Source organism: Bos mutus, chromosome 12 (genome assembly GCF_027580195.1).
Source record: "Bos mutus isolate GX-2022 chromosome 12, NWIPB_WYAK_1.1, whole genome shotgun sequence".
Classification (NCBI taxonomy): domain Eukaryota; kingdom Metazoa; phylum Chordata; class Mammalia; order Artiodactyla; family Bovidae; genus Bos; species Bos mutus.
In genome coordinates, this window is record NC_091628.1 from 27,503,084 (window position 1) to 27,520,002 (window position 16,919).

Below are 16,919 nucleotides of genomic sequence, written 5' to 3' on the forward strand. Positions count from 1 at the left end.
AAAAAATGATACTGCTGATACTGCTTGTAATGTCTGATACATGATAGGTTCTATTATTACCTATACAATTTTTTTCTGGAGAAAGGTAATTTTAACTTCAAGGGGAAGTGGTAAGCCATAACTTCCCTGTCTGGCAGCCATGTTTAAGAATCCACAATATTTGCAGATTTTTGCTCATCACGTAGTTTATTTTATTCAGTAAACATTGACTGAACCTCTATTAAATACTGAGCACTGCACCAGTACACTGGGATGCAAAAATAGTGGAATATCTTTCCTCCCAGCTGTGTAGGTATAGCTTTTCCAATTATTGAAAGACCAACTGTTCATTTGAAATGGTTTTACTTTTACTTAGTGTTCAAATGCAAGACTTTGTTGTTTCATTCTCTTGCTGCTATTTAACAAATCCTGAAATAGTGTTTGTTACCTAGAATGAAACTTATTAGAATAACCTAGAGTAAAATTTGGTTTAAAGAAGCTCTAATATGAGTGACTTCCAAGTGACTTGTGTTACTAACAAACCAATAGACCAGTGTACTGATTGCTGGGAGAAATATCAATAACCTCAGATATGCAGATGACACCACCCTTAGAGCAGAAAGTGAAGAGCCTCTTGATGAAAGTGAAAGAGGAGAGTGAAAAAGTTGGCTTAAAGCTCAACATTCAGAAAACTAAGAATATGGCATCTGGTCCCATCACTTCATGACAAATAGATGGGTAAACAGTGGAAACAGTGGCTGACTTTATTTTTCTGGGCTCCAAAATCACTGCAGATGGTGAGTGCAGTCATGAAATTAAAAGACGCTTGCTCCTTGGAAGGAAAATTATGACCAACCTAGACCACATATTCAAAAGCAGAGACATTACTTTGCCAACAAAGGTCCGTCTAGTCAAAGCTATGGTTTTTCCAGTAGTCATGTATGGATGTGAGAGTTGGACTATGAAGAAAGCTGAGCGCCAAAGAATTGATGCTTTTGAACTGTGGTGTTGGAGAAGACTCTTGAGAGTCCCTTGGACTGCAAGGAGATATAACCATTGCATCCTAAAGGAGATCGGTCCTGGGTGTTCATTGGAGGGACTGATGTTGACGCTGAAACTCCAATATTTTGGCTACCTGATATGAAGAGCTGATTCATTTGAAAAGACCCTAATGCTGGGAAAGATTGAGAGCGTGAGGAGAAGGGGACTACAGAGGATGAGATGGTTAGATGGCATCATTGACACAATGGACATGGGTTTGGGTGGACTCCGGGAGTTGGTGATGGACAGGGAGGCCTGGCGTGCTGCGATTCATGGGGTCTCAAAGAGTCGGACACGACTGAGTGACTGAACTGAACTGAAGCAGTGTCATAAAATAGAACTTGAATTCTGCTCTAATGTACTAATAATTAGCTTGATTCATCCAGAGATTAGAGAATAGGCTGTTATCAAACAATGGAGTGAAGTTCTGTTCAGCATGCTGGTGGAGGACTTACTTTAAAGAGGAAAACTAGTTTATTTTGTAGTTGAATGTTCATTAAAAGAACTATCTTCCAGCTTTTCCCTTTTAACTCTGCTCTTTAAATGATTCTAGTTCAGACAGTTGTGGTGGTGGTGGTGATTTAGTCGCTAAAGTGAAAGTGAAGTCGCTCAGTCGCGTCCGACTCTTTGTGACCCCATGGACTGTAGCCTACCAGGCTCCTCCCTCCATGGGATTCTCCAGGCAAGAGTACTGGAGTGGGTTGCCATTTTCCTTCTCCAGGGGATCTTTCCTACCCAGGGATCGAACCCGGGTCTCCCGAATTCCAGGCAGATGCTTTAACCTCTGATTTAGTCGACAAGTCGTGCCCAACTCTTGCAACACATGGACTTATAGCCTGCCAGGCTTCTCTGTCTGCGGGATTCTCTGGGCAAGAATACTGGAGTGGGTTGCCATTTCCTTCTCCAGGGGATCTTCCTGATCCAGGAATTGAACCCAGATCTCATGCATTGCAGCACATTCTTTAAGAACTGAACTATGAGGGAAATTGTAAGCTCCTTGAATACAGAGCCTTGACAGACAATTGTAAACTGCTTGAATACAGAGCCTTGTCTTCAATATTTATCGTATCTGCTCATACCCATCCCTAATGTGTACCTAATTCCTGTCCTACCAGGGAGCATTATGGCTGTACAGTAAGAATGGACTGAGTAATTTCATAACATCCTCGTACCCAGTAGGAGATTCTCCCATAAGAAAATATCTTTCAAAATTGAATATTCTGTTTTCTGAGGCTGATTTGCTTTATTATTTAGTGGTTTGTTTTCATTTTCCTAATAGTAGAATAAACAAATGTAGCTTGGAACAGATTTTTTTTAATTCTCATAGTTATGATCATAAAATTATCCAAATTAGTCACATAGATTAAATTTTCTAATTTAATTACTTAAAAATGTACAAAGAAGTAATGACAATACAATTTTATCATCTTATTGACCATTTCTGTCATACTGCACCATTTTGTTTTCCATGTTTGAATTTGCAGTTATTTAATTGTATCACTGTGGTTTCCTTTTTTTAAATTGTATCTTTTCTATAATCGGTAAACTTATTTGTATTTCCTTTGGAACAGTCATATGTTTAGTTCACTTACAGGCACACAGAAAATGAAATGCCAAATCTAGACTAGCTTTCCCATAACCCTGCTCTATTAATGTCTTAAAAATCACTAAATACTCTTATTCTAGATCCTAATCAGGTCGAGCTAGAGTGTCAGATCTGATCTCTATGTGTTCCATAAGGGATTTCTCAATCCTGTTACATTCCAATAATTTAAGTATAGATCTTCTGGCCATCATCTTGCCTTTTATAATGTGCTTAGATGGAATCAGTAAAACAAATGTACCCTTCATTTCCCTGAATAGGGTTATTGTAGAGAAATAATAAGTCATAAATAAGGGTTCAAATTTTCCTTTATCCCCAAAGCACAAATAGTCATATTGAGGGTTGAGGGATAGAATGTATTTACCTCAGTTTTTGTGGTGAGAAAAAGAATAAGCTTTATATAGTCAAGATAAAGTTGACATTAGTACAAAACAACATGATATATTCTAAGAACTACCTCCCAAACACACACACTTTGAAGAACACCTTTGTCATATCCTTTTACCATATAATTGAATTATTTAAAAAATCAAAATAATTGACATTTGCTCTCAGTTTATCTACCTCTTGAAGCTTTAAATTTTTCAAAAAATTATATCCTTAATTTATTGCCTAAAATTTTCTCTGATAAAACTTAAAATGCAAATTATTTTTACATAGATGTATTAATGTGGAATTGTTACAGTTCAAAAATAAATTTTACTTCCTAAACTTATTTTTTGAGACTTCCTGGTGGCTCAGATGGTAAAGCATCTGCCTACAATGGCGGAGACCCAGGTTCAATCCCTGGGTTGGGAAGATCCCTGAGAAGGAAATAGCAACCCACTCCAGTATTCTTGCTTGGAAAATCCCATGGACGGAGGAGCCTGGTAGGCTACAGTTCATGGGGCCGCAAGGAGTCAGACTTATTTTAAATCATCAATATTTAATTTTTATCATGATGAAATACTTAATCATCTAACCTACACTGCTTTTAGGTCACCAATATCAACATTTAAAGGAATACTTGGAGCTAAAATTTCCAGTTATTTTTTTTTTACTTGTTAAAAAACTTTTGGCTACTCATATTCAGATTTATATACAGTAATGGAAACTGATTTTTGCTTTTCCTTATATTCTGTGCAGAATTTGAAAAAGTTACTAGATGAGAAAGGGATGATGTCTTCTTTCATCAAGAAAACAGTTCATTTTAGTTTTCCCTACTGTCTTTGGGGTTAATGTTTCACATGTAATGCATAGTTTGCGTAACAGAAGGCCATAGCTTATGGAATAATGAAACAAGATTTTTCTTTTAAGATTGTTTTTATAAAGTAATGTTAAAACAGATCCAAATCCTACCCTCATGGTGCTTGTAGTAGGCACTTAGTGACTAGATTAAAAAGGAAAATATATCCAAAGAGCATGTAAATGTTCTGTAACCATTTTTAGCAGTGTTTCAGCAGTGAATTCTGTGTCTAAAGGAAATATATTAGAAAAAAAAATATACCCAGGTGGCACAGTGGTAAAGAATCTGCCTGCTATGGCAGGAGACTAAGAGATGTAGGTTTGATCCCTGGGTCAGGAAGATCCCCATATTCTTTTTCTCCTATATAACATTGTACACGATCACAAAATATGGGTATGAAAAAAAATAAAACTTCCAGTTGTAAGCATCTTTAAAACAAAGGTTACATAACTAAAGTAATTGAAGAGCAAGAGACCTTTTAAAAACATTGAATTCAAAAGTCTACATGTAGAATTACATTTAAATCTAAAAAGAAAACGCCCTTCTTTTCTGTTATAACTTTCTACTTCTTCACCAACTCTTTCCATGCTTTGTGCAGAATATTCGTATATTGCTTCGAGGCAACTTTACATGGACAGAAGTATTGTTATCCAGTTAATTCATATGGCTCTCACCGAACTTGGGTACCATTCCAAAGAAGATAATCTTATTCCAAAAGTCTGATACCACAAAATAACATAATTTTTAAAGTCCTGATGTTTAATAATAGAAGACTTCAAGGCATAAAATAAAGAGACATTTGATTAATAATGAGAAATTTGAGACAGAAAAAGTGAAAAGTTGACTAACAAAAGGTTGCAATTTTAGGGCTGCTTATTGGTTTGCCTGGCCTACCCCAAAACATTTCTGTTGTGATGTCCTAACTCTTATATCTACTTATTGATCAGTCATCAATTATTGTTGAAAAATTCTAGATTCAAAGTTCTAACCAGTATTCTAATAATTTTGATATCAGTTGGAGAAAAAAAAAGACACTCACCCAATGGGAAACACCTTATGATCAAGTGTGAGGTGGTGTGTCTCAACTGTATAGCAAAGAAGGGCAGAATAAGAAGAGCCATCATTTGTTAAGGGCTTAGTATGTGCCAAGAGTTGTCTACACACCATCTCTAATAGTCCTTATGGTCAGATCAGGATGGGTTCTCCATGGAACAGGTCAAGTTTACTCAGGAGTTTGAAGCTTTGATTGACATCAAACTTTCCAATTGTAAACAAGGACCATGGTTTTAAGCTAACATTGACCTAATCTTGTTATTCCTGACCTTTTTCAATCTATGTCAGCATAAACTAATTTGTTTTTTTACCAAATGTAATCTTTTCCTGAACAGAAATAACTTTATAAGGTGAAAAGAAAGCTTTATTTTTTCTTTCTGTCTACCTTCAACTCTATAGAATGGACTAGTTCTTCACCTTTTAAATGATTTCCATGGTGGGTCTCATAGATTTTCCAATCATTATTAAAAACAAAAACATCCTTTGGTCACCTTTTGACACAAGAAGTGTCACTTAATTATTCTGAATCTCCAGGCCATGCGTAATCTCACAACTGCATAGTCTTACCTTATTTGAAGCTTATCCTCAGTGTTGAGAGTGTTTCAGGCTGAGAGACTTGCAGTGTTTGGGTTCTCCTTTGTTTCTTTCTCATTTCACTGCTTCCTCACGCAGTGTGCAAGCTCTGGGGTCTGATCCTCCAGGGATGGACCACTGTTAAAAGGATTGGAGAAAAAGACTCAGGTTTACATGGCCACTGTTGTGACAATCTGGAACTGACAGTCTGGGGACTCTGATATTTAAAGAAGGCTCTTTAGATTCTTCTGCCTGGAATTTCCAACTACAGTATTCAAATATTGTCCTTTTCCTGAGTGACCACTGAGGACTTCAACCAACACTTAGTCGTAGACATCAGATTTCACCCCACCAAGATCCTTTCTGTTGAAACCCCAGTGCCTTTTCAAGTGGCTTTCTCCTTCAGGTGTATCTCTTGGGTAAGTTAGTCTCTTTTATTTTTATTTTTTAATGTAAATTTATTTATTTTAATTGGAAGCTAATTACTTTACAATATTGTATTGGCTTTGCCGTACATCAACATGAATCCGCCACGGGTGTACATGTGTTCCCCATCCTGAACCCCCCTCCCACCTCCCTCCCCATACCATCCCTCTGGGTCATCCCAGTGCACCAGCCCCAAGCATCCTGTATCATGCATCGAACCTGGACTGGTGATTCATTTCTTATATGATATTATACATGTTTCAATGCCATTCTCCCAAATCATCCCACCCTCTCCCTCTCCCACAGAGTCCAAAAGACTGTTCTGTACATCTGTGTCTCTTTTGCTGTCTCACATACAGGGTTATCATTACCATCTTTCTAAATTCCATATATATGCATTAGTATACTGTATTGGTGTTTTTCTTTCTGGCTTACTTCACTCTGTATAATAGGCTCCAGTTTCATCCACCTCATTAGAACTGATTCAAATGTATTCTTTTTAATGGCTGAGTAATACTCCATTGTGTATATGTACCACAGCTTTCTTATCCATTCATCAGCTGATGGACATCTAGGTTGCTTCCATGTCCTGGCTATTATAAACAGTGCTGCGATGAACATTGGGGTACATGTGTCTCTTTCAATTCTGGTTTCCTTGGTGTGTATGCCCAGCAGTGGGATTGCTGGGTGATAAGGCAGTTCTATTTCCAGTTTTTAAAGGAATCTTCACACTGTTCTCCATAGTGGCTGTACTAGTTTGCATTCCCACCAACAGTGTAAGAGGGTTCCCTTTTCTTCACACCCTCTCCAGCATTTATTGCTTGTAGACTTCTGAATGGCAGCCATTCTGACTGGCGTGAAATGGTACCTCATTGTGGTTTTGATTTGCATTTCTCTGAAAATGAGTGATGTTGAGCATCTTTTCATGTGTTTGTTAGCCATCTGTATGTCTTCTTTGGAGAAGTGTCTATTTAGTTCTTTGACCCATTTTTTGATTGGGTTGTTAATTTTTCTGGAATTGAGCTGCAGGAGTTGCTTGTGTATTTTTGAGATTAGTTGTTTGTCAGTTGCTTCATTTGCTATTATTTTCTCCCATTCTGAAGGCTGTCTTTTCACCTTGCTTATAGTTTCCTTTGTTATGCAGAAGTTTTTAATTTTAATTAGGTCCCATTTGTTTATTTTTGCTTTTATTTCCAATATTCTGGGAGGTGGGTCATAGAGGATCCTGCTGTGATTTATATCGGAGAGTGTTTTGCCTATGTTCTCCTCTAGGAGTTTTATAGTTTCTGGTCTTACGTTTAGATCTTTAATCCATTTTGAGTTTATTTTTGTGTATGGTGTTAGAAAGTGTTCTAGTTTCATTCTTTTACAAGTGGTTGACCAGTTTCCCCAGCACCACTTGTTAAAGAGATTGTCTTTAATCCATTATATATTCTTGCCTCCTTTGTCAAAGATAAGGTGTCCATAGGTGCATGGATTTATCTCTGGGCTTTCTATTTTGTTTCATCGATCTACATTTCTGTCTTTGTGCCAGTACCATACTGTCTTGATGACTGTGGCTTTGTAGTAGAGCCTGAAGTCAGGCAGGTTGATTCCTCCAGTTCCATTCTTCTTTCTCAAGATTGCTTTGGCTATTCGAGGTTTTTTGTATTTCCATACAAATTGTGAAATTATTTGTTCTAGCTCTGTGAAAAATACAGTTGGTAGCTTGATAGGGATTGCATTGAATCTCTTTTAAAAGACATTGGCTTCCCTGGTGTGTGCGTGTGCGTGCATGCTCAGTCGCTTCAGTCGTGTTTGACTCTCTGCGACCCCATTTCCTTCTCCAGTGATAAAGTATGAAGTGAGTGAAGTGAATGAAGTCACTCAGTTGTGTCCAACTCTGCGACCCCATGGACTGCAGCCCACCAGGCTCCCCTATCCATGGGATTTTCCATGCAAGAGTACTGGAGTGGGTTGCCATTGCCTTCTCCAACTTCCCTGGTGACTCAGATGATAAACAATCCACCTGTAATGCGGGACACCTGGGTTCAATCTCTGGGTTGGGAAGATCCCCTGGAAGAGGGCATGGCAACCCACTCCAGTATTCTTGCCTGGAGAATCCCCATGGACAGAGGAGCCTGGAAGGCTACAGTCCATGGGGTTGCAAAAAGTCAGACATGACTAAGTGACTAACACTTCCACTTCCAAAAGATATTTTGGCTTATCTCTCCGGTCAATGTTCGTATGGTTAGTAAGACCACTTGTCTTTTCTTGGCCTGCTTTTGTGTAAAAGAGCTCCTAACATGGCTCTTTCTGTCTGCTCTGCTGCCTTAAGCTGATGTGGCCACTGCTATACTTTTATATTTCTCAGGTCTGAGTCAGACACCATATATAAATCAAATTAATTTATAATTTCATGAGATACAAATAAATGATTTCTCAGAAGCACAGCTTTTTTTGGTAACCCCCCAAAAACAAACTTTTACCCTGTGTTTTCAGGTAAAGAATTTGTACACACATCTCACTATACACACAACTCAACTGCAGGTGTATTAAGAGTGCTCAAGAGTAAAAGTCAAAGTTTTAAAACTTTTAAAACGTTTTTTTATGACTTTTGTTATGCTTAGTTGCTAAGTCATGTCTGACTCTTTTGCAACCCCATAGACTGTAGCCTGCCAGACTCTTCTGTCCTTGGGATTTCCCAGGCAAGAATACTGGAGTGGGTTGCCATTTCCTTCTCCAAGGGATCTTACCAACCCAGGGATCAAATAGATGTCCCCTGTGTGTCTTCTCAGAGAAAGCAATGGCACCCCACTCCAGTACTTTTGCCTAGAAAATCCCATGGACGGAGGAGCCTGGTAGGCTGCAGTCCATGGGGTCGCTAGGAGTCGGACACAACTGAGCGACTTCACTATCACTTTTCACTTTCATGCATTGGAGAAGGAAATGACAACCCACTCCAGTGTTCTTTCCTGGAGAATCCCAGGGACGGGGAGCCTGGTTGGCTGCCGTCTCTGGGGTCGCACAGAGTCGGACACGACTAAAGCGATGCGGCAGCAGCAGCAGCAGTGTGTCTTCTGCATTACAGGCAGGTCCTTTACTGGCTAAGCCAATTTGGGTAATTTTTAAAGGACTTTGGGTAACTTTTAAAAAGGGACTGAGAAAAAGAGCAAGATATCAAAGAAGAAAACTGAAGGAACCAGAAGAAATGCTGAAAATTATAATTCAGGAAATTTTTTCTAAAATAAGGATTTGAAGTTACTCATTATATACTTAAGAATATTGATCCACAATGACTAACACCAAGATATTGTAGTGTACTGGGTTTAAAGAAAAATAAAATATTTGACTATCTAGAAAGAAGAAAAGAACACATGATTTACAAGACATTTCAATTAGATAATTATCAGACTTCAAGAGCAACACTTTATGCTCATAGAAAATAAGTTTATCTTATTAATACTCTCAAGGGAAAAAAAAGTGAATCAAGCATTTTGTATCTAGCAAAACTGACTTGTAAAAAACGGCACAGGGGCTCATTATCCCTTTCTAAAGAAATCTACTAGAGAATCAACTTCGGGTAATCACATGACCAGAAAGACATACAGTTTGTAAAATTGAGACTGGAAAACTATGTAGAAAAACTCTTAGGTTTTTCAATAGATAACTTGTAGCAAAAATAAGTTTTGGATTAAACGAGGCTTAAAAAACATACCAAAAAATATATAAAGGAGCAAGACTAGCATTATAGGGTACATATTTGACTGCTGAAACTGAAAAATGCAAGGAAATAATTAATGTAAACAAATAATGATTCCTTACAGAAGGAAGAATGGGCTTGCAGTTGGTGTGGAGTATTTAGAGGTGTTTTGCATTGTGGAGAGGAAGTTCAGGGACACTTTTACTTCTTGACCCAATGGTGGTTAGATTGTTCACCTTTGAGTAATTCATTAAGCTATGCATCTGTTTTGTGTACTTTTCTATATTTGTACTTTCCTTTACAATAAAAATATTATTTTGAAAAACTGACCACAGAGAGGAGGGAGCAGAGCGGCAAGGGAGAGTTAAACTCCAACGAGAAATGTTGAGATACTGATGTCTATAATGCATGTTTAAAATCTTTTGATATTTATATAATCTCCTTATATTTCTTAGTATAAGTCTTGTAAAATATAATACAAAAACAAAAATCCACAAGATTCCTGTTACCTACAGACAAAAGTCAAATTCCTTAATATGTAGCATTTTATCTGAGGACCACATTTCATTTTCATACATCATTTGCTTCCATATCCCCTAGGCATCAATAGATGGAATCAGATAAAAATCCTTACTATTGTTTGAGTATGCTGTATTCTTTTTGTGTTTTCATGCCCTTGGGATTCCCTCTCTCTGAAATACTAGTATTATTCCTTCAAAACTCAGTTAAAGGTTATTTCCTCTATGAACTCTTCCTTTTCCCCAGGCAGAATTATTTACTCTTTTGTCTGTGTTCTCATATCATTTTATATGATACTTTGTCTTAAATCCCTGCCTGTAATATTATCTGTCTACGTGACATTTTCTCTATAGACTAGAGCTCTTAAAGGAAATATGTTGTGTTTATTTTGTTTTCACTGCACTTGGACAGTGCTTGGCATATGAGTGAATGAATGAGAAGAGACCGGAAATTGATTAGCTCCAAAGATACTTTACCTAAGAAAGCCTTTGGGTGCAGGGAAAAGATGCAGTTACCTAATCAACTATGTACAAGTGAAAAAACAAACAAAAGGCCATGAGACTACAAACGCTTGTCTTACACATCACTATGTTAAGTAGAACTGTGCATCATGTGAGTCTTCTGTGTTCACACATCTCATGTTTTATTCTGTCACTTTTATCCATCTTTAATGGATCATATCACAGGATTTAAAAGAGACGTATTAGTTCTTCAACTAGTATGGCGCTTTCTTCTTAGTCTGTTCATGTTGCTGATGTATTGTGGTGATTGATCAGAAAGGGTATAGTCATAGCTCTCACAGAGAATACAATGCAGTTAAAACTCCGGCATCTTGAAGCTGTGACAATATTCTGGGTAAAATATGGGCCAAAAATTAAATGGGAAGTAATAAATAAAACTTTATGAGTAGATCTTATTAATATTCCCATTTTAATCCAATGAGACAGCAGAGGCATAGAGAATTTAAGTAACTTGCTCAAGTCACCAAAGTAAGCACAGAAATCAGGACCTGAATTTAGCCAGCAGCCTGCTTTCACTACACTGAATACAAGCACTAAATAAATGGTAGTTATCATTATTCTGATGGAGAAAGGGACTCTTTGTATCCAGCTTTAGGAATATGAAAAATGAAGGTCTCTCATTTCTCAGATAGATCTGGAATCAAATGTCTTTCTTGGTCATTTAGCAGGATAAGTTAATTAGTCTCAGTTACGGGAAGAACAGATTACAAAAATTGTCAAAAATAAATTTAATACAAATTACATAGGTTGGGAAAATTTTCACATGTGCTTACATTTCTTCTTTGTATTCTTAGTGTTCCTTGAAAGTTAATTACATAAGCTTTTTTGAGATACAGAACTAATCTATTACTTGAAAAATAAATGGCAAGGGCAACTTTCAGTCTATGCATAGCTTTGACCATTTATATTTGGGATCAAAATTCATGTTACATGATTTATACATGCTGTTGCAATTAGATATTAATAGTTTAAGTGTTATAAAATATTTTAGTTGTTTTTAAAATGGATGTTTCTTTATAAACGTTGTGCTTTCCTCCAAAAAAGATCAAATTAATTATCTTCAATCTCTAAGTCAGTTAGCTAGTGAGAGTCTTCTTTGCAAATAAAGAAATTAAAGGATGGCATGCTACACCAGTTTGGACAATCAACAGCAGTGAACCACCTCATTCCTTGCTATATTTGCATAAGCGTAAATGTCTTATCTTAGGAATTTTTTCCTAAACTTTCTTTATATGAAATTCAAACAAAGATTAGGAAGATAATTTTATTATTTGGGTTTTTTTTTTTTTTTGCAATCCTGTGTCATGGCTTGGTTGTATGTAGCAGAAAAAATTCAATGATTATTACATCAATGAGGTTTAATATTCTAGGGCTAATACCTATACATAGGAAACTTTGAAAATACTACAAGGATAGCATTTAAAAGTTTTCTTGTTGAAGTAGGAAAAACAAAGAGACATTGTTTAAATAAAATGTGAACTATAAAAGGTAAGTAATGGATAAAGATCCAGGAAAAAAATATTTCAGAGTCAGATATTATTTCTCAAAAAGCTAAGTCTCAGGAAAAATTCTTGTTTGGTTATGTTGTAGTTACAAAAATATTAAATTAAACTGTTAAAACTATGTATTTAAAGTATTGTAGTAGAGGATAAAAATAAATTCCAGTAAGGAACAAAACCTAATTAAGTATTTCTTTGCCTTTATCCATTTTTTCCAAAGAAAACAGTTATGTTCCTCTAGCCACTAGGGCTTCCCATTTGTAATGATGTTAATAAAACACCTCAAATGCTTGTCATTATTTAAAACTCACATCACTTGATCCTCAGAACAGCCCAGAGGCAGAGCACATATCGTATTTTCTCTGTTTTTGCAGTTTTATTCTTTTATCCATTCATTTACCTGTGATGTACTAACATAACAATAGCTAACATTAATTCACAACTTGCTATGTACCAGACACACTTTCAAGTGTTTCACACATATAAACTCCCTACAATCTAGTGAGTGCAAAATTATTTATTTATGGTTTTACAGTTGAGGCAACAGAAATACAAAGAAGAAATATTTATTTATAGTCCCACAGCTAGTGAGTGGCACAGCCTGACTTTGAACCCATTACTCTAGCTCCAGAGCTCACAGTTTTAATCACTCTTCTCCTCTCTTGGCATGGTAGCAATAAAAACCCATTATAACTATGATTTTATGAATAGACAAGCAGAGAAGGACATGGGAAAAAGTATTGTTCATTCAACAAAGATTTATTGAATACTCATTCTGATTCAAACAGTGTGCTAGGTATTTGGTGGGAAATTAATCAGACCTCCTCTTTACCCTCCTAGAGCTCACAGTTTAACATAGAAGCTGCTCATTAAACAAATTACAATAATTATGCAAGGCAAATGTTTTGCTAGGGAAATATAGGAGTTCACAGAAATATCTGCCAGGAGTGATGAAGGGCTTCCCAGAGGCAGTGGTGATTAAGCTGATATTTAACAAGTGAGTTGGCTTATCTACCTTGAGTCTGTTTAACCTAAATTCTAGGCTCTTTCATCTAGACAATATAAATAGAACAGAAACAAGAGGGCTATAATATCAAATACAGTATGATTTTCAAAGTGCAAGAGTCTACATAGGTCTGCTAATAAATTTGAAAAACTTCATGTAATAGACAATATAATAACATTTTTTGTCAAAATTCACTCAGTAGTTACTTATCAAAATAGACCATAAACCAATAGGAGAAATCTTTAAAGTTATCAAACCACCTCTAAGGGTCAAACAGTTTTGTCTATGGGTTCTTTGAGATTTTCAAAAAATGGATAATTTTCATGCAATATAAATTTTCTATATCTTATTTACAAAGATGCACAACTTGCATATGTATTTTATGAAACCAGTGTTTTCTTGACACAAAATAGGACAAAAAAATGAATATGGGTTCAAAAAGACCAAAGAAATTCTTCCCAAAGTGAAAATCAAAAAAATTAAAAGGAACTGCTTCCCACAACCATGTACAGTTGGTCTCAAGAATATAAGGATAGTTTAATAATTATGAATCTATTACTATGGCTCATCGATAAGACTAGTTATCAAAAGGGCATTTGACAAATTCCAACCTTCATTATGATAAATAATCTTAAAAACTAGAAGGGTACTTTGATAATATAATACAGAAGTGCATGGTTGGTTTAACATGGTAAGATTAATGTAATTTATAAATTAAGAGATTAAAGAAGAAAAATTTGATCATCTTAATACATGGAGAAAATGCATTCAGTAAAATTCAGCATCCTTTCATATAAAAATTTTTTATAAAAAGAAAAACTGCATGATTTAGAAAAATAAAACCCAGTACAGTCAGTATCATGGTTAAATGATGACATATTGGAAGCACTCTCCTTAAAATCAGAAATAGAATCAGGCAGAATGTCTTCTCTTTCCACCCCTGACTGGAGGCCTAGCTTATTTATAAGGAAAATAAAAGAAAGGAAAATATGAGGAATGGTAAAGAAACAGAATTACTATTTGTCCCCTGTGTCAGAGTACAAAGACAATCCCCCCAAAATATATAAAACTGATCAGAAGGCTTACAAATATTTATGGAAACATCATCAGGTTAAAAAATCAACTGAATTACTATATACAAGAAACAGGACTAAGAAAATGTAATTTTATGAAAGAATCTTATTTATAACAAGCTTCAAAATTATAAAGTGGCTAGCATACTTTCAATAAGTGCTGTAAGTGGCCATGTCTGGGCCATAGGAACCCTGCAAAACAGCTGGGTTTTAGTGGTTAATTCCTTCCTACAGTTAGAACCCCATTTCCTTGTCTTCATAGGTATCTGTCTTCAGTAGGGCTAACAGGAGCCCAAACCCATTATCTAGCTGACCGAAGACAGTGATAGAACAGACCTTTGCTGAGATTTAGACTGGAGAGGTTGTGGAAGTGAGACTGGGCCAAGATACAAAGAGAAATATGGAGGAAGAAAGAAGTCACTGAGAAGAAATCAAGAGATCTTAGCACTCTCAGTTGCTGTGTGATCCTAATCAAGCAACTTGTTCTCTTTAGGAATTATTTTTATAAAATTCAACCAACAAGGGCCTACCTCACAGAATTACTAAGAAGAAAAAAAATGAGGTAGTCCATATGAAAGTATCATACACAGGCTGTTGTGCTTAATATTCTGTCATCAGATGTTAGATTTTCCTGAATAAAATGCAGTCCCTAACTTCTCAAAGAAAAAGAGGCTGTGTTACAACAGCCACCATAACAGTACTGAAGGGGCTTTCATTTGCATGTAGCACCCTATTGAAACAGGAGCCAGCATCATCCTCATTTTATAAATTAACCCCCAGTGGTTATTCCTCTAGGTACTAGGTCAAACTGTCCACACCTGCCAGCAGAAATAGACATTATCAATAGAAGACTGTAGTTCTTATTGGCCAACTCATTGGTCAACTCACTGTATTGCCAGCACCCCTGACTGCCTGTCCAATGTGTTCTAATTTGTCAGTGTTTTTCCCCTAATTTAATAACTTTCATACCTTTTAAAATCACTGTGCATGTGAATTAAGACAAGATCCCATTAGATCTTTCATGGTCTTTTCTCAAGGGTATAATGTGTATACACTCTTCTATGTCCTTTAAACTCTTCTTAGACAGTTTTGAGTTAGTAAATTTCTGTTCAAAATATCAAATGGGGAATTCTTCCCAAAATGTAAATATGTAAACCATATTATTACTAGCACAGCATATCATTATTATTCTCATCACTGTATTTCTTTTCCCCACTGTAGAATTTCTATAAGCATCAAGAGTAAGAAAACTATAATTTCCATGCAGAATATTTAAAGATTCTGCTCAGACTTGGCATGTTCCTTTGTACTCACATTCCATTGGCCAAATATGCCGGGCACAAAGAAGTGTTCACTAGAAGTCAGAAGGTATTCTTTTATAGGTGATTAAATTTAGATTTGAGGAAATTAAGTCAAAGTTTATATAGTCAGTATTTGACAGTGCTATATTTACACATAAGCCAGTGTATTCTAGATACATTATTTTCCACCCTGAAGAACAACCTGATGAGCAGTGACTAAACTTTTAGTTAAGTGAAAAATTCACATTTCCAACCTTTTCTTCTTCTGAAAACATTGGTCCTTTTTCCAGAAGCAATAAACCAGGACAGGACACTGCAGTAGAGGCTTCTAGGTAACTTACATAAGGCAAGTGGACACAGAGATGTGGCAGACTTCCAGGTGATGGAAAGAATTAGTGAAGGAAAACTTGACACCAATAAGAATTAATCTAACATTTTGGAAAAGAAACTCATTCTGTATTTGAAAAGTTTAGGATTCTCTTTATGCTGACAACTTTACTTCACTCGTTTTACTTCTACACCTAACCTTTGAAAATAAAATTTTATAATTTGTTCCCTGCTGTTACAAAATATAAGTCTTCCCTAGTGGTTCAGTCAGTAAAGAGTCTGTCTACAATTCAGGACACCCAGGTTCAATCCCTGGAGAAGGAAATGGCAACCCACTTCAGTATTCTTGCCTGGAGAATTCCATGGACAGAGGAGCCTAATGGGCTACATAGTCCATTGGCTCACAAACAGTCAGACACGACTGAGTGACTAACACTTTCACTTTCAGTACAAAATATATAAATTGAGATCTTAAAGCTTAAAAGAATACTGTGGCTCTAAATGAGCCACCTCTTATTTCAAGTTTTTAACAAACTTTTGGTTTTGTTTTTTAAAAAGTTTTAAAATACATGGCAATATAGTACTATGTATTACCTTGGTAGTTTAAACTTATATTTACTTATAAACTTATATTTACAAGTTCACAGGCTTTACCAGGGTTGATCTTACTGAGCCTAAGTATAAATATCTCTGGAAAAATAATTACTATTTAGGAATATTCTCACATTTTATGTTAGCTTTCAAAACAATCCTGGTTTTTTAAAAATGTGTTTTTATTAAATAATTCACTTGAATTATTCCTAAGAATAATTCTTCATGTGTGTAAAACTTGTTTAAAAATGTTTTCTACAGAATTCTATAAACCTGAAGACTAATCTTTTAGAAAAATCATCAGAAGGAGGGAATTTGTGGAAATAAAACTGGAAACATTCAGAATCTTGATGGTGTGCCAAACCAAATGTCAACGGGAGCTCGGCCAAAAACTCAAGTGAGTAGCTTTCTTACAGAATATTCCGGGTGTAGTGCAGTGCCCCACTCATGCAGTGAAGAGAGTGCCATACTTGAACATTCTCTGTTACTTTTTGTGTTTT

The 16,919-nt window shown here is 36.0% G+C and overlaps 1 protein-coding gene across 3 annotated transcripts in view; it reads left to right on the forward strand.

The window, feature by feature from the left end:
* Positions 1-16,919, forward strand: part of STARD13 (StAR related lipid transfer domain containing 13) — a 492,819-nt gene that overhangs the window by 109,711 nt on the left and 366,189 nt on the right. For all 3 annotated transcript variants that reach the window (XM_070380429.1, XM_070380432.1, XM_070380430.1), the window contains one exon: positions 16,681-16,816. In XM_070380429.1, the coding sequence (XP_070236530.1) occupies positions 16,787-16,816 (30 nt within the window). In that variant the 5' untranslated portion in view covers positions 16,681-16,786. The remainder of the gene's footprint in view (positions 1-16,680; positions 16,817-16,919) is intronic.